Source organism: Onychostruthus taczanowskii, unplaced genomic scaffold (assembly GCF_017590055.1).
Source record: "Onychostruthus taczanowskii isolate IOZ18803 unplaced genomic scaffold, ASM1759005v1 scaffold145, whole genome shotgun sequence".
NCBI classification, from domain to species: Eukaryota; Metazoa; Chordata; class Aves; order Passeriformes; family Passeridae; genus Onychostruthus; species Onychostruthus taczanowskii.
In genome coordinates, this window is record NW_024498630.1 from 255,954 (window position 1) to 274,863 (window position 18,910).

At 41.3% G+C, this 18,910-nt stretch overlaps 1 protein-coding gene across 1 annotated transcript; it reads left to right on the forward strand.

Moving 5' to 3' along the window:
• The first annotated feature begins 1,368 nt into the window (after positions 1–1,368).
• DDX58 (DExD/H-box helicase 58) lies at positions 1,369–18,880 on the forward strand. Its single transcript, XM_041398391.1, is given in 17 exon segments — positions 1,369–1,611; positions 1,700–1,822; positions 3,645–3,823; positions 4,305–4,455; positions 6,219–6,341; positions 7,159–7,193; positions 7,195–7,276; positions 8,172–8,325; positions 9,159–9,417; positions 10,125–10,287; positions 10,696–10,797; positions 13,253–13,410; positions 14,050–14,185; positions 15,051–15,199; positions 16,104–16,194; positions 16,879–17,049; positions 18,036–18,880. Coding segments are annotated over 17 exon segments (2,229 nt in total). The 5' UTR covers positions 1,369–1,505; the 3' UTR covers positions 18,083–18,880.
• Positions 18,881–18,910: the final 30 nt, after the last annotated feature.

The window sequence follows — 18,910 nt, forward strand, 5'->3', positions numbered from 1 at the left end:
AAATGCAATTATCCATGGAAATCCTGCTTCTCCTTGCCTGCTGTACTGCAGCAATCCACACGCTGCTTGGGCTCATGCTGTCTGGCATCAGGTTTACACAACAAACCACACCAAAGGCTTTTGCAAAGCTCCCTAATAACTTTACAGCCTTTTGAGAAGAACAGTACTTTCCTTATTTACTGTGAAACCACAGAATCACAGAATAAATTTGGTTGGAAAGGACTTTCGATATGATTGTCCAACTCTGACCACCCAGTCAACCACACCTGGCACTAAGTGCCACACCCAGTCTTTTCTTAAACACCTTCAGGGGTGGTTCACCAGAGATGGAGATTCCACCACGTCCCAGGGCAGTGTAATCCAATGCCAAATCACTCTTCCAACAGACAGAAGACATAAGAGAAAGGAAAGGAAGGATATTAAATACTGAGAGTAGAAGTGGACTAGAAAAGAGCAGAAAATTAAATGTCAATGCCCTTCTTTCTGCCACTGTGTGAAAAATGCGTATTTTATGATTTCGCAAATATTAAAATGAATATTGTATGTGTTATGTTAGAAAGTTAGAATGTATTAATTTTCTTAAGTAGTGTGTTAAATATAGTTTTAGGTTATAACATAATGTTGAAATAGAAACTATTCTATGTAGGATAGGTTTTTTTTGTTTTTTGTTTTTTGTTTTTTGGTTGTTTTTTTTAAAGAAAGGACTCGCACCAAGATAGCAGCCACAGGACACCTAAATCTTTCAGAGAAAGAGAATTTATTGCCCCATTATCAGAGGAAACTAACTTCTTCCCGCCTCGCTCAGCACCGGAGACGCCGTTAGGATCGAGAGGAAGAAGTTGACGATGACCAGAGAGAATCCTTTATTTGAATGAAATTTATGTATCATGTGTCAAGTGTATGAATATGTAACAGGCTGTTGTTTTTAAGGTTTAATCCTCTGCTAACGTGTGTCTTTTTTCAGGCTTATTTTGCCCAGAAAGAGGTACCCGGACTGCCAGTAACTCTTTGGTTTTTATTCTCTCATATTGTCCTAATCCAAATAGTCCAAATTATTATTACTCTAATGATATTGCTTTTTAATAACCATCTTATTATTATTAAACTTCTAATTTTTTTTAAAACGAGTGATTGGCTTTTTTCACACTCCTATTTTTCCTCTGCTTTTTCTCACCCTGGCAGCCGCAAGAACGGGCTGCTTACAGCCTTTCCAACACTGTGCATGCTTAGTCGGGGTGGGAGCGGCAGTCCCCTTTCCCTTTTGTTAAAGACTGACGCAGCGCTGCCCTTCCAGACCGCTTTCACTTTCCATTCTTCGGCTGCGCTGAAGTTTCTTTTTCCGGTTGCTCCCTGTTTGGGGGCGCCTCCCACTCGTTCCCTACAGCTCTCTCCGTACCGCGGCTGGGGGAGCTGCGCGCACGCAGCCGGGGCCGCGGCACCGGCATCGGCACTGGCATTGGCACCGGGATCGGCACTGCCGGCGGCGGTGTGCAGGCGGCCTGGCCATGACGGCGGAGGAGAAGCGAAACCTGCGGTGCTACCGGCGCTACATCGAGAGGAGCCTGAACCCCGTGTACATCCTCAGCAACATGACGGCGTGGCTGTCCGACGGTGAGAGCCGGCACACGCTGCCCCCCGCCCCTGCCCTGCCCTGCCCTGCCCTGCCTGCCCCTCACTGCCTGTGCTGGCTTCTCGCTAGAGCGAGTCCGAAAGGAGGAGGAGAAGGGCGTCACGGCGGCCGCCGCGCTGTTCCTGGATGCCGTGCTGCTGCTGGAGGCGGAGGGCTGGCTCCGCGGCTTCCTGGATGCCCTGGTCGCAGCAGGTGGGTGCCACCCGCCGGGTTCTGTCCGCCGCTCCCCGAGCCGGCACGGCCGCCCTGCCTTCAGCGGAGCTGGGCAGAGCTTCCCGGCGCTCCCAGGACCCGCAGGGACGCTCCGTCGGCCCTGGGCTCGGCCGCCCGTCCTGCCAGACCAGGTCAGATGCTGTAGGAAAAGGCCAGCTGACAGAGCCTGGAAATAGGCCTGTCAGGAAGTGAAGCATCTGGAACAATTCTGAGGATGGAGAAAGCCTCTTTGGCAGGAGACTTTCGTGTCTCAGAGCCTTTAGGGAATAAACAAGACAGCCATTGTTCTTACGGAATACAATGAAAGGAGGCTAAATCCTCTGAAGCAGAAAGGCAGATGAGTTGTAGAAGCTGCGTGGGGATTGTGGAAGCTGCGTGACTGGTAGCGTGGGGTAACTTCACTCAACAACAGTCTTAAACGACCTTTTAAAAATTTTTAAAAATTACTCAATGGCATTGAAAGTCTTTTCTTTCAAGAAGTAAACAACCATTAGTAGTTTATAAGGATGATTGTTCCACAGTAGCTATAACTAATTGACGTGTAAGTTCCTAATCCAATTTCCTTTATGAAATGGAACAGAAGAGATTGTGAAGGTAAAAAATAAGCAGCATCTGCCAGCTTTCCTCTATACATGTATACTGTTTCATAGATCCTTGTTGGTGAATTACTAGGTATGTTGAACCCCACAATTTCATTCCATAAACTTCTTTTGTTTTCATTTTCTTACCATTAATTATGAATAATTATTTCAGTGAACAAATATTGAAAGTTTCTTATCACTTGGATGTAGCCCACTCATCCCTTAAAGCAAGTATTAGGTCCAGAGCAGCCTTTTACCAGTCTGTGATAATCCTGATTTCTGAATTGCAGAGCTATCCACTTTGAACCTGCTAGTAGTATTCAGTTTGATGTATATCCAGGAAAAAATTGAGACCGTTAGCCCTCTGATTCAAAGTACTATCCCAAGTAGTTGTTAATTGGACCGGAGATTAGAATTTAGGATTATTCTTTTTTTTTGGCAGATGCAGGGATAAGTAACACTTAGGCTAAAGACATTATGGTGGTAAGTACCACACCACTCTCCCACTCTTCTAAAAGGAAATAAGAAGTTAGGCAAATTCCTTCTGTTTCCCCACAAGTTCCTCTGGGACCCTGATGTTCATTTTTCCACTTCAGAAGCCTACACAGCAAGTCACACAGGTCCTTAAAATATGCCTTCCTTGCTAGAAGTGAAGGACAGTTCAGGACAGTATTTTCAGCTGTTTGATGACTGTCTAGACTTCAGGTGTCTGTACTGCTTTTAGTCAAGGACTGGCTTGAATCCAGTACCCTAGGGATTTTTGAAGGAGAATGGAGTCAAGGACAAGAGTAAAAGATAAGATGCAGGTAAATAAAAGACTACCAGAGCACCTTGTGATTCTGTGTAGTGTCTTTTGCTCTGGGAATCCTCTGGAAGAAAATCATGGAATGCAAGAATTCCAAGGATTGTATGATTGAAAGACAGAAGTGGATGTAGTTGCTTGGAGATGTGGTGATATGACCTGTGACATAGTGTGTCTCTTTTTTGTTTCTGCTCTTCTAGGATAGGGTTTTTCATGCTAGACATACAAGTGCTAAAAAGTAAAATAGTCACATATTAGATAAAAATTGTATGTGGCTCACCTAGATTTTTATCATTTACAGGAAAAAATAATTTTAATTTCTCCAGTGTGGCTGAGAAAATGTTTTTTCAGCTTGTTCCTACCTACTCTAGCTAGAGATCAAATTCACAGTAATGATTTTTCTCTTTTTTTCTGAAAGGTTACACTGGACTGGCAGAAGCAATTGAAAACTGGGACTTCAGCAAACTGGAGAAACTGGAGCTGCACAGGCAGCTGTTGAAGCGGATAGAAGCAACAATGTTAGAAATTGATCCTATAGCAATCATGCCATACATAAACACATGCCTGATAGAGAGGGAGTGTGAAGAGATCATGCAGGTATGGTAAAATCCTGGTATTTGCCTAGTTTTGCTTCAGAGAAGTGCTGGCTGCCTCACTTGTGGGATGAGTCAGTGCCTGTGTGACAGGTGGCTGGGTGAGGAGGATGGCTGGCCACAGGTCTGCCATAATTTTATAACTTTTCCTATTCTGAAATGGAAAGCCTCAGAGTTTTATGGCAGATAGAGTTTATGAGAGAGACGTCGCCAGACAGAAAGTGACAGAATAGCTCTGTGACGTTTCACACCATTTACAAATATTCAAACAAGGAGCCTACCTGTAGGCCAGCTAAGTTTAGTGTGCAACTACACTGGCAGAATTGAAGCTGTTGTGGGTAAATGGATGAATTTTATTGTAAAGCTTTGATTCATTGAGAAGGAAGTGCAGTTTTCAACTGAACATCAAACATAACAAATTCACCTACTGAGCAAAGAGCAGATTTCTCAGAACCTACAGCAGTTTCTGTTTGTGGTGTGTGTAGATCAGTGAATACAGAAGCAAAGTGGCCGGGATAACTAAACTCACTGAATGCCTCTGTCGCTCGGATAAGGAAAACTGGCCCAAAAGTCTTCAGCTGGCATTGGATAATGCAGGATATTACAATGCAAGTGAACTGTGGAATATAAGAGAAGGTAAAATGTGAATTGATTTTATAATGCTGTTTTCTCGTTTTTGTACCAGACAGTAATTTTTTTTTTCTTTTTCAGGAGAATCAGACTTATTTAGAAGGATACCATCAGACTACTTTGTGATCTAAAAAGAAAAACCTTTAAAAATTTATTTTAAATGTCTTCTATATAAAATTAAATACAAATACTGTCCTACAAACAGGCAGAAATTAGTTTTTGACTATTTTTCCTCCCAAATGGTTAGGTACCTTTTTTTTTTTTGCTAAAGAGAATCAGGCAGCACAGGCTCTGAAAGCATAAAAATAGCCAAGTACTTATCTTCTTTCTTCTCTTCTTAATTCAACTTTTGCCATCCTTTTGGTTGCTTGAATTGTAATAGATGCAATATTTTCTGATAAAATATGGTTAGTAATGTGATAGTCTGAGAGTAATACACTTCTATGATTCCCAGAGCAGATCACATACCGTTTTCTATGAGAAATCGATAAGCAGCCCTTCCCGAGTTATGTTCATATTTTGTAAAAGTGCAAAATTGTCTCTCTTAGATTTTGCTTTTGTCATTGAAATTATTTTGTCATTATCAAATTTTGTCATTGAATTTATCTTTCCCTCCTTGAAAAATACATGTACAAGTAACATGCGACAGAGGAGAATTTAGAGAATACATTATTTTGCTACTAAAAAAGTAGATTTTAGATGAACTGGACTGTATATCTTCATATCTACATTTGTTGTCTCCCTAGGTGCTTGTTTGAATTGTTTTTTAGTTAGCAACAGGGGTAAGCTGTATTTAAGTGGCTTCTTCAACTATATTTCTTATTTTGAATTTTTTTTTATTGCTGCAATCAAAGGGTGTAATTTATCTGGAGAATTAATTACCATATATGCATAAAGCTGTATACATAATTAATACATTTATTAAAATATAGGTAAAATAATACATAAGAGTAATACCTATATGTATATAGATATTATTTTGTGTAGCTGGTGGCTATACATATTATATGTTGACAATTCTATTTTTGAAGTTAAAGTTATCACTGTCTTTTGGGGCAGCTTCCTCTAACATCCAACTCAGCAAAGCCAAAGTCAGCCTACTGAAGAAACATTGTCCATATTGGAAACATTTTACTGTTGGCAGTTAAGAAGAGTTATTACCAGAAATTACTTGCAGATACTCTGTGTTTTCTGGAGCTGGATTAATGTGCAGATGTGCTCTTTCTCCCACTCCAAGAGTAGTGCTTTGTGATCATATGTTCTGTTTGCAAAGAACCTCTTCATGCAGGGCCCTGGGATGGTTCTTTGAGAAAGTATTAATTATAACACCAAAGACAATTTCTCTTCTGATCTTTGTGTAATATAAAGAATATATTCTTACAATTTTTAGGTCCTTCCAGAAGGCGGGGAGTAAGAGAGATCAGAATCTTGAATTTACAGAGATTCTTTGAATTCCTAAGAATTTTTCATGCTTGTGGTTAATGTCCATGTTACATAGTGATTTCTTGTCACTAAACACAGAGGATAAACTTTACTCCCAATCTATTGTCTCCTTTGTTTTTTGGAAGTTATTACGCACACATTGTGCACATGGTTCTTCTAAACCCAAGATTCTCAGTACTGTCCATCTTATTTGAAAAGGAGCCTGTGTTCAGCATCATTTTATGTAGTCTTTTTCTTCCAGCAAGCAACTCCTTCACCTTGTTGTCACAGCAAATGCATTTTAAAATCGTAAGGATCAATAACATGCTTTTTTTCCATTTATACAGATAATGGCAAAGATGTTGATGGTGAAATGACAGATGTCTCTGAGAATTACTTTGACACCGTGATGACATTTTCTGAAGAAGCAGAATGTGATAATCTGAGCAAAAATCTCTCTTCAGTTTCAGGTAAGTCTTAAGAACTTAGAAATTTGTGGTTGGTATTTTCCATTTCCTTAGATTCCCAAAGGACACAAATGTAGTGTACCACAATGGAAGATACTGAGGAATTAGTGCAAATCTCTGACTTGATTTAGCTGTCTTCTGTTTTAATGTTTAAAGGATCTTTTTCTGGGCATTGCAAATATTAGGGCTTGCCCCTCATTTATCACATTTCTAGTGAAAAGTTATTCTGTTAGCACATTGCCAAAAAATGTCCCCAAACACCAGCCTGTTGTTTATGCATCTCTTCTTTGATATAATTAATTCACACATGACCTGATATTAACCACTTTAGAGAACTGAATGTGACTGCAAAGGATCTGTGCCGTGACTGTCATGGCAAATTTTGCTCCACCAGTTATTTCTAATTCCTTTTCCACAAGTCCAAACACTCTGACAAGACTACAGCTTAAGAGAGTAATGATTTCAAAATTCTGTAGAGCAGAAGGCTAAAATAAATCCTGTACATGTATTTGGGGAAAAAAATAACTCCTTGTGTTTTCATTCTGAGTTGAAAAAAGACCAGTTGAAGTGAACGTTGTCAGCCAAGACCTTAAATGCGTTCATTTTATGAATCACAGTTGAGGGGTAACAAATGTGTGCCATTAAACTCACACAAAATTCTTGTTTGGTGCCTCTGTCCTGTTAAAAGGCTTGTCTGTCAGGGAATGTTCTGTGTGGACTGCAAGGACTCTTCTACCTTTATCATGCAACTATATGGGGCACAGCATATTTTTTGCATTTTTATTGCAGTGCTCTTCACAAAAACATTGTTTTATCCTAGAAAGCATCTGTGAGTCTTCATCTGTTTATGAACCAATGAAGGAAGGCTCGAATCTACCAGACTGAGCTTGCACAGCCTGCTATTGATGGGAAAAACACATTGATTTGTGCCCCCACAGGTAAGGAGACAGGCACCGCGAAAATTCTCTTGCATATGGTGCATATGGCTGTGAAGGATAGGGAATGGTAAAGGTTGAATCAGACTTCTTCAGCCATTTATTTCAAAGCTTTCTTGCTTGCAGTAGATCCAGCTCTACCCTGCAATTAATGACCATGGGCAGCACAGAGGCTGTCAGGAGAGACGTGTCTGTTGGCATATCAGTGCTTGTATTCAGCACATTCAGCATTCATTTCCATGTTCTGACTTCTGCTTTCTCACTCCTCAGAGTGGATTTTTCAGTTTAAGCCAGTAACTAATTCTGATATTTAAGAAATTCATCTTTCAAGTTGAAAGAAAAATAGGATGAGTTAGCTTAGAAGAGAGGCTCCCCTCTCTTCTCTACTGCAATGCCTACAACATCCAGGCAACCGAATTTTCCTTTGAGCCCTGGAGGCAAGTGGGATAACAGAGGCAGGGGGAGAGAATAGCTGTGGCACAGCAAGCCTGAGGGCCAAAGGAAAATGAGTGGAAGAGGAGCAAGGCTGCATGGGGAAGGATGGAAGCTGAAAGGGCCTGGTGTCTATACATAGTCTGATTTGATGTGAGAGCACATGCTAAGAGTGAAAAACAGACTCAGTGATTTAAAAGAATTCAAATACAACTGCAAATGGATTTTAATCCCCAGTGACTGCTTAATGGCCTTTACTGAGACTGTGAGAGAGAAAGGGATGATTCCCCACCTAAGTAAAAAACATACTTGTGTTCAAATCTTTTCCAAATATGTTCAAGTCTGGAAGAGTAACGACCCCCTTGGCAGCTCCCCTTTGTTACAAGGCATTCAGATGAGACAAGCTGCTGCTTACAAATGCACCTTTTCATACTAGTCCTTTACCATTCATGTTTTTTGCTTGAAGGATCTGGAAAAACTTTTGTGGCACTTCTGATTTGTGAACATCATTTGCAAAACGTTCCCTCAGGACGAAGGGCAAAAGTTGTCTTCCTTGCAACCAAAGTGCCAGTGTATGAGCAGCAGAAAAATGTATTCAGGCAGCATTTTGAAAGAAGTGGGTAAGTGTCATTCTCCCTGCTGGCTTCCTCCACAGAAAGTAAACTGAACTATAGGTCAGCTGTGGCTAGGGCAAGATGTAATGTGTTTACTGGTGAAAAAGAATGTTTGGCAGTATAATCTTGCCATGGTAGACTTTGTTTTGAGAGTCTGAAATCTAGTTCTGGAGAGTTCAAGCACTTGTTGCACATCTGTGGAAATGATGAAAGTATTTCTGTACTGAAAGAGAGAGGTGTGTTTTCTCTTGAGACTCCTTTCACACCTGCTTCCAAAGCTGAGGTAGTTCCTGCAGTAGCAGTGGGATTCCTCTTGCCATTCTCAGAGTTTCTCTTTTCTAAATGAAGGACCCAAACTTCTTTGTTTTTTCAGCCTCTAGTCAGATAATGATAGTCCACCTCTCAGATGGGACTGTGTATTACTTAGAGGGGCATTAAAAACCTATATATTTGAATTTTGAGGGAACTGGTTACTCAACATCCATGTACATATCCTTGTAGCTATGGGAAAAGGAGGCTGCTAGGCAGAAACAGTCCCATGATGCCAGACATATTCACAAAGAGGATGTTACACGTGAACTGACAAATACAGCTTAAATGTACAAGTTAAACACTCCTCAAATATGTTATATTTTTGTTAATGATAGTTGAAAATCCAGTTATTTACCCTCAGCTCTTTTTCTGTTCTCAGCTTCTGTGGTCAAACTGCCAGCTCCAACTCTTCGACATTTGAAACTTAGTAACTGCCTTTCAAGCTCACTGAAAAACCCAGTTTTCTAGCTTTCCATGACCTGCAAGATATCCTTTTTCATACCCTGTTTTTTGCATCTTCTTTCCAGATACTCTGTTCAAGGAATTTGTGGTGAAACAGTTGCAAATATCTCTGTAGAAAATGTTATACAGGACAGCGACATCATTGTGCTAATGCCCCAGATTCTTGTGAATAGTATGGAGAAAGGGATCCTTAGCTCCCTCTCCATCTTCACTCTGATGATATTTGATGAGTGCCATAACACTACAGGCAACCATCCCTACAATGTGTTGATGACCAGATACCTGGATCAAAAACTTGACTCCTCTGCAAACCAGCTGCCTCAGGTAAGGCCCAGCCTGTCAGTGGTGGAAATGTTAGAGGAAAGTGTTTTTCAATGCAGTCAGCAAAGTCCTGCCTTTTGTGCTGATCCAGTTCAAACTCCCATTTAACAGCAGCTGAAAATGGAAATGGTAGCATCTGAAACATTTTTTCATTCTTGGACACTTCCACTTTTTTCCTGTGTTAGATCTTCCCTGCAGCTGCCAAGGAAGACTGATCAAGCATAACAAAGACTGGAGTACTTGAGAGCAAATGGAAGAGCTGAACTGGGAAGAAAGCATGTAATTTAGTAATCTCCTTGTTGCCTCTCTGTTGCTGTTTTCTGCCCAATAAAATGGGGCCACGCCTCTGCTGGCATGAGGTTTTCATCCAGCTGAGAAGACATCTCTGAATGAATCAAAGGATGGGTCTGGGTGTGGGTTTGCTCTTCCTCTGTATGATAAGCACTGAGAGATACAGCTCCTTATGGATTTAAGTGGCTGGATAGTTTATTTTAAGTTTAAATCCTCTAGTTTGAGTGCCTTGGAGTAGGCATGAGTACATACAGGATTTGGTTCTTAAGTTTTTGTGCCTGCTTCTTCTACACTTCTCTTGCCTGTTTTGTTTCCATGTTTTTTAAGATGGTGGCAATTTGGTGACTGGTAACGATGTCTCCTGGTTTTATTCTGTTTGTGAAAAAGGAGCAACCACTGCTATTCATGTGTGTGCTTAGATTGTAGGTTTAACTGCTTCTGTTGGAGTTGGTAATGCCAAGAGTACTAATGAAACTGTAGAGCACATCTGTACCCTCTGCTCCTACCTTGACATACAGGCCATATCCACTGTCAGAGAGAACAAACAAGATCTGCAGAGGTTTGGAAACAAGCCAGAAACACGTAAGCAGACTTCCTTTTTATTTTCCTGTGAGTTGCAAAGCACCATGATTATGGCAGCTACTAAATTTCCCTTTTTTTAGATTAAGATAAAAGCTTAAAACCAAGCTGCAGCTTTGCTTCCTGCTAGCTTAAAAGAAGTTTAAGCTTGCAATCTCTTGTCCTGCAGTAAGGCAGTGCCCACTTGGGCATATTTTCACTGCTCTTGATGCACCATCTCTAGTTTTAATTCAGTTCTGCCAGTGAGGACTGGGGCTGCTTATTTCTGTGCACCTGCAGTGCTCATTAGCAGTAAACTTGATTGTGATTGCATGAAGCACCATGTGTAGCAATCATCTAGACAAGAATTTGTTCTGTGCTTCCCAAGGAAATGTTTTACTTAGCACACTGACTAATATTTCTCTTCTCTAGATATCAGATGGGTTAAAATGCGAGCTCAGAATCACTTTGCAGACATTATCTCAGGTCTGATGTCTGAGACAGAGGTGTTGATGAGGAAGATTTACTCAGTGGGTAAGATGCTGTAATATGCCTGTATTGCAGTTCAGTATTTGATTAAATCAGTGTGAATCGTTATAGCTGCTACATCGGACACTATTTTTTCACTTTCTTTCTCCTTCATTTTTAGTTGCATTTAACCAATATTTCCTAAATAACAGATTACAGATAAGAGAATCAACTATTTTCCTGTTATACCTGATTAGTTTGACAATCATAAATATTTTTACTTGAATTTCAGTCTGTCACATGCAACTATAAACAGTGTGGTTTTGCTGCTCTGACACTTTGTCTTGGTTTAGGGCAAGTTTGGGAGATAACTCCTAAAGGGGCTTTTCTACGAAAGCAGATTCAATTGCCCCTCCCCCCCAACTGGTTCGGGAGAAAATATCTCCTTGGAGAAAAAGTGGAAAGAAACCTGTTTATTAAACAATAGAACCCAAACAATATTAAACAATGAAACTTCTCACTGCTCCAAAAAAAACCAAACTCAGTCCCCTCCCCAGGTTGCAGCTTGTCTCACTCAGTCTTTGATCAGTCTCTCTGGTGCTGGAACTGCCACGGCCCAGGCCCGGCCAAGGGGCCTCAGGTGGAGCTGCCGGTGCTCTTCTGGGTGTTCAGTCCAGAGCAAGTTTGAACAGATCCAAGAAAAAGGAAAAATCACAGTCCAGGGAACTTCTTTGCCTCAGCTAGCTAAAACTAACTAAAAGCAAAAAAAAGGGGAAAAGAGGAGCTCTGTCCTGCTGTCTGTACGTCCGCAGACAACACAGTCCAGGAGCAGGAATGTGGAGGAGTGAGTGCAGTCTGAAAAACAAACTGCGCGCTTCTTCCCTCCCCTCTTCACTCTCTGGAAGAGAGTCTTAAAAGGGTAAAACTTATTATTCAGTATAAACAGGACAAGACGATTGGGGATAAAAGCATCATATAGTCAACCCAGGACAAAGGTTTTCTCTGGTCTCCAAGCTGCACTCAGAGTTATTTCTAGGGTTGCCCTGCCCACCTTTTCTGGTCAGCATTCTGTCCTCTTTATGCTTCTGGGTACTCCTATTTCTACTTTTTACCAGGTCTTAATTGTTTTCCTTTGAAAAGTCTTTGAGGTAATGTTTCAGAGTAGGATCTGTGCAACATAAACATCACTGGAAAGAGGATGTGGCTATCCAAGAAAGGAAACAATTGTCAGTAGGGTTCCAGCTTCTGGAGCTGCTCTGGTGGGGAGGTTTGCAGAGAGGTGATGCATGATTTTGAAAAGAAAATGGGTCTCGTGATCATGAGATTAATTCTATAACCCTTCAAAAATAAATTGATATTTTCTGCTTTTGCAGAGTTCCTAAGTGATGTCCAGTAAATGGCCTTAATAAAAAAATTGGAGAGGAGAAGGGGGTACAGAGCAGAAACCCATGAATGGATATGCTCAGGATCAGCCTTGGTCTCTCCAGCTCTGGATTAAAGGATTTTGTCTGTGTTTAAACTGGTTTTTGCACCCTGACTGCAGCGCCTTAAACCTGTTTACCTCAGTTCTAGATTTAACCCCTGCCCTAAATTTCCCAAATATTTGAGAGCGAACTATATTCTGGGGCAGGAAGGAGAATTAAAACCCCCATACAACTAAAATAAACCTCAACAAAACAACCCAAAACCCAATAAGCCTGATCAAAGAACAAAGAGATTTTCAAAATGAATGTTACATTAAGCAAACACCTCTGAAGCTTATATTGCATCACAATTCCTCTTGCATGAATAGCAGTGGCTTCCCTTCTGTGGACCCTGTGGTTACAGTAGCCCATGAAGCACCCAGGCAGAGCGTGTATGCAGCAAAGAGGTACTGCCTAGTTCTGCCTCAAGGACAGCCCCTTGGACAATATGCTTCTGGAGTGTCTCATGAATGAATATAAACTATTGAATAGCTGGTAATTCAAGGAGCAATGTACATGCAGTTTTTTGAATACCATAGGCTTCTTACAGGATAATTTTATTACTAAGTCCCTGCAGATGAGTGTATGTGTACACAGATCCTCAGTTGAATTGTACTGGGTTAATTTTAGGCTAACAGCTGGGTATACAGTGAAACACAGGGAGTGAAGAAGATTAAGTCAGACTCTTCACAGGTGGTTCCCATAGGTGGGGCACAAACAATGGGCACCAACAGAAATACTTAAACAACAGGAAGAACTTTTTTGCTACAAGGTGGTCAAACACTAGAACAGGATGCCCAAAGAAGTTGTAGACTCTCTGTCCTTGGAAGTATTCGAAGCCCATTTGAACTGAGTGACGTGCTACAGGTGATCTGTTTCGAGCAGAGGCTTGAACTAAAGATCTCCACAGATGCCTTCCAGCCTCAGTGGTTCTGTGATTCTATCATAAAACTGTTCTTTTGAATAGGTTTTTTAGAGCCAATGTTAGTGGGAAATGCTAGCTAATGCTTTTTATTTGTTAATTGAGAGGAACAATTTTTTTTTCTCTCCTTTAATAGATACCATCTCCCAAATCAACAAGAGTTACTTTGGAACACAGAGATATGAACATTGGATAGTTTCCACTCAGAAGAAATGCAGACTATTGCAACTGGAAGATAAGGAGAGGGAGAGCAGTATTTGTAGAGACCTTTTCATTTGTACTGAACACTTGCGGGTAAGTGTGTATCCTCTTTCCTTCCATACAGAGTAGAGTCATTCTGTTCCTTCTGATAAAGGTATGTTCACCTAGAAGCAAATTCTGAACCAATTGTCCTATTTAGAATCGTAGAATATATGCAGAGTTGGAAGGGACCCCTAAGGATCATTGAGTCCAGCTCCTGTCCCTGCAGAGGATATCCTCACCATGACCCCAAGAGCATTGTCCAAGCACTTCTTGAACTCTGTCAGGCTGGGGCTGTGACCACTTTCCTGGGGAACCTGTTCCAGTGCCCAACCACCCTCTGGGTGAAATCCTGATATTGAACCTAAACCTCCCCTGACTCAGCTTCAGGCTGTTTCCATGAGTCCTGTCACTGGTCATGACAGTGAAGAGACCTGTACTTGCCTCTCCACTAAGTGAGGCTGTTGAAAGCTGCAGCAAGCTGACACAGTCTAAAGCATAAGGCATGTAAGAGCTGTCTCTGTGATACTCACTGAGGACAGATTAATGCAGAGGAGACTTTGCAGTGCTTGTGTTGTCATGGAAATGGAAGAACACCACAAGTTTGCAACACTTAATCTAGCTAAATGAAATTTGTGTTCATCCTGCCCTGTGGAAAATGAGGCTTAAATGCTTGTGTCTCTTTCCAAGCAGAAATTCAACGATGCTCTCATTATCAGTGAAGATGCCCGCATCGAAGATGCTTTAGCCTACCTAAATGATTTTTTCACAAATGTAAAAAACGGACCATATACAGAGTTAGAGAAGCAGCTGACGGAGAAATTTCAAGGTATTTCCCACAGTACCTGTGACAGTTGCAGGGGGGATGAGAGCTTATGGTAGGATGGTCCAGATGTTTTCTATAGAGTTAGTGCAGTTGTTTTTTCAGAAACTGCACTTTCCAGAAGATGTGGTGACTGCATGGGTGCAAGTGCAGTGTTAGGGCAGGTGGAGGGGGACTAAATTTCTGGGATTGTAAGCTTCTAGTGCAGAAGCTGATAAAATAGTAATAATTATAGCTGGGTGCTGTAGTAAGTTCTTACATGCCTGTCTTGGAGATAAGGCAACAGTGCCCTTGCCAGTAGGGGGATGGTCTACAGTCATGGGTGCTGGTAGTGTGATATAAGTCAACATACACTGTCCAGTGCACTGCTCAGCCTCCTGGCAGTCTCAGTCTTCCGGGGAGAAGCAGGTGGCCCTTGTACCTTTCTCATTGAAAGTCAGAGGTTGTCACTGTACTCTGACCTGATTTAGTTAGCAGTGGGCTATTGTCCAGCCTGTGGTCTGGTGTGTTGCAATGTTGACTGGAATTTTAAATCAGTGGTCTGTCTTTCCTCGAGTTTCAGGTTTTTTTCTTGGAAGAATTAGCACAAGAGCTGAGTTTGTTTTGTTGCTGTCTTTTGACACACAGTATATCACAGAAGTTCTCATGTCAGTTTGCTACAAAATGTGAGATACTCATAATTTGGGGTTTTTTCTGGGGATTTTGTTACATTTAGCCAACAGATTTCCCTGCTTGCATCTGAAAGAACAGAATAGAAAATAAAAAAGGAAGCTAAAGAGAATGTGTGTGCTGTTTGAAACTAGGTTTGTGTGGGAATTCTGCTTTCTGAATTAAAAAAGGTAGATTTTTCAAGTAACCTTTTTTCTTTCAGAGAAAGAACTAGAGCTGACTGCCCTTTCAAAAGACGAGTCAAATGAGAATCCAAAGTTGGAAGAGCTTGCTTGCATCCTGGATGAAGCATACCACTATAACCCACAGACTCGCACTATTCTCTTTGCCAAGACAAGAGCCTTAGTAGCTGTATGACATTTGTTTTTAAAACTCCTAAAATGGGAAATGGGAAAATAAAATGAGTCATCATTACCCTTCCCATTTTGATCTGAAATAGAAAAATGTGCAGATGTGTTTTAAGGGTTTTGGCTTTAATGTAGTGGTGTTATGAATCAGCAGCTCTACTCCATTACTGACTGCACATCAAGAGGTATATATACATTTCTCAAAGGGTTTCTACAGACCTAAAGAAGGTCTGTCACCTAGCACCTGTTTTGATCAAGAAAAAGGAAAAACTTTGTGCAGCAGTTTTTCTCTGGAGTATTGTTGTCACTGGTCTATTTAATACTTGCCTATGATCAAGACTCTAGGCTGGATGATGCTTTTTTTCCCTTACAGTACCTTGCTCCCAGAAAAAGTTCATGCTTGATGTTGATGTGCTGCTAATCATTAGCACGAGTAGATTAAAACATTTAACACAAATATCAGCTCTATCTACTGTAAACAGATTTATCAGCTCAGTGTCCCAGCCCTGCTTTTTATCCTTTTCATTCAGACATGCTGGATGAATTGCAGACCAGAAAAAAATTAAAAGCAGGCTAAAGTCCAAACTAACAACACCAAGCTCTGCTGGAAGCTTTCCATTTTAGATTTAAAAGCCTACAGTAGCTTGGCTGAATTTTGTTCTTCTGTAAGAGCAGTTTGAACATGCTACTGTCACTGCATAGTGGAAGCCCAGTTTGTAAACAGCAACTATTTTCCTTTGATGCCAGAGGTGTAGCATTCCTGGCAAACCTGTTAGTTTATAAGAGAAAAATGCAAAATTTTTAGCAGTGAAAGGCTGCTTGCTCTCTAGCCAGCCTTTAAGTTCCTGCCTATCACAAACTAGCATTTCATCTGCACAGGGAATCTAACTTCCTGATTTGCTCTCTAGGCTTTGAAGAAGTGGATAGAAGGAAACCCTCTTCTTAGCCACATAAAGCCAGATGTGTTGATGGGTAAGGGAAGAAGAGATCAGAAAACAGGTATGCAGATTTGCACTAAGATATGCTAAACCAGTGGTGGCTATGCTGCTAAAACTCTTCTGCTTTTCCTGTGTTCATCTTCTGTGCCCTTAAACAGAGGAAGGTCATGCAGTTTGCACTTAAATTCTTCCATATCGGGAAGACCTTGAATGGATCCTGAGGAGATGCTTGCATTTTCTGTCCAGAACTCTTGGTTAAAGCAGCAGTAACAGTGTCAACAATACTTTTCTGCAGGATTCTTCTGCTGGTTCACTGTCATAGCTTCTTGTGATTAATTATCATATTATCTGTGTTACTTTTATAGATCCCTCTCTTATTTTGTGTTTGATAGCAGAAAGACATTTTAAGATAGAAGGGAAGCAACAGCTGAGATTAATTACCTATGGCTTAAGTTCAGAGTTAGGTTGGGTTTTAACTAAATAAGCTGCATGGGTATCTCCAATAAAGATGATCTGGGTGTTGTGTCTAAAATGGTGTTTCCCAGGTTGATAATTCCTGTGACACATCAACAGGAATCCCTGGTCAGTGGGTATAATGTACACCAGCTGCATATCAAACTTGAAGTAGTTTTCCAGATCAAAAGAATGTACAAATTTCTAATCACTTAAGTAAAAGCAAATGTGGGTATCTTGCTCAAGGAGCTCTTCAGTGTTTTTTTGCTGACACAGTTTCTTGGTACTGTAGGTATGACCCTGCCAATACAGAAGGGTGTACTGGATACATTCAGAAATGACAAAGACATCAGACTGCTAATTGCTACATCTGTTGCTGACGAAGGCATTGATATTACTGAGTGTAACCTTGTGGTGCTCTATGAATACTTCGGTAATGTCACCAAAATGATCCAAGTTAGACGTATGGAATTTCAGAGCTATTACTGTAGAAACCTGTTTTGGCCTAGAAATGGACAATAAATGCTACTAAATGGCACATTGGAAATACTGTAGTAATATGTGCATGCCTTGCTGTTATTTCTCTGTACCTTAAGAGCAAAGTCAGGCGAATGATGGGACATGATAAATTTGTTTGCAGAGCCAAGTCCTTGATGTTGTCTGACTGACAACTAGCAAATTAGCCATGCTGCACAAGGTTATTGAGCTGTTGAGGACTGATACCTCAAGTTGACAATAACATATAAGCAGAAGTGTGGCTAGAAGGACTGTTGTCAGAAATATTACAAATCATTCTGTGACAATTTACAAAGGACTGCTGCAATGGAATTTCTTGTATTGCCTTGGCTTCTGAAGGCCTTCCCCAGCCTGGTGGTTTATTACCAGCCCAGCTACTCCCAGGTATATGAGGTCTTCGCCTGTGCAGATCTCTAATATTTAGGACCAAAAGAAAGACACCCTGTGTCTGTCTTCCCTGCTTGTCCAGAAAAAAGTCTGTTGTGACTTTGGCCTGAAATTCGGTGATTTTACAGTATGGCCAGTAGAGGGGAATGAAGAGCCACACTAAATACTGATTTCTGCTTTACATTCCTAAATGGCATAAAACTGCCTACTCTTTTAAGGGTGCATCTGCAATATTTTTTCCTATTTCCCAAGCAGTTAACATCATAATTTAATGTGAAGTGATTTCCATTGTACTTACTCTGTATTCTACTTTCAGGGTTTGTGTGCTGTGACCTTCTTATTTGTGTTTTGTAATGAAATAATTGGCCCAGAAGGTGCTTGCTGTTGTTTGTGTTCTTGTCAGCACAATATTTCCAGTTCCTTAGGTTTTTGTGATATATGGGGTTTTTGGGTCTTTTTAGACACCAAGTATCAGGGCTGAAAACTAATAAGAAAGACTGAGATGAACTTTTCTCCTTTACTTTTTTTTTTTTTTTACATGACAAGAAGACGGCAAAACGCTACACAAAAATTGTATTTCAAAGCAAGACTGAACTCAGTGCAGGGAGGCCAAATAAGCAGGCAATAAAGTACTGGCTAGGGTATACCCATGAGGATACCTGGAAGGGTCTTGTTCTGGTTTGTTATTGAAGAATCCTCTTCAGAATTGTCTGAATATGAAATTCGCAAACAAAAGCAGCCATCCAGAAGGCCCTTAATACTATTATGGCAGACCTCTCCCTTCTGCCCATGTTGTTAAGAGTTACTAAAGAGCATAAATGTGTTGCTATGTGGGTCGTGGAAGGGCAAGAGATAGCAAGTGCATCCTTGTGACAAGCAAAACAGAAGTGGTTGAGAATGAAAAACTGTCCTGATTTAGGACAAATTAGGGGAAATCTCCAAAAGGGAGCTCCCTAAAAAAATCCTCCAACCACCCTCCCCCAATACCGGGTTCGGGAAGGAATTCCTCGGAGGAGCACAGTGGAAAACAAAACCTATTTATTAACAAATAACAAAAGAACACTCCCCAGCACAAGAAAAGAAAAGAAAACCAGGCAGTGCTGTGGAGGGCGCTGAGCTTCTCTCGCAGACTCCGGGGGTCCTGGACGCCGGGGGTCCTGGACGTCCCAGGTCAGGTCCGGAGCCGGTCCAATATCTTCGGGGGAGGGTAAGAAAGAGGGAACGAAAGAAAAAGGGAAAAAAAACCAGCGTAGAAAGCAGAAAGTGGCAAAAAAGCAGCTAGCAGCCGAGGCAGGAGCAAGCAAGCAAGCCAGCCAAGCCAAGCAGCAAAAGCAAAAGCCAAGGTGCCTGGTCACACTCACACCCCTCCCGCCCCGCCCCGCTGCGGCAAGATGGCCGGGCCGGGGGAGGAGAAGGCGCAG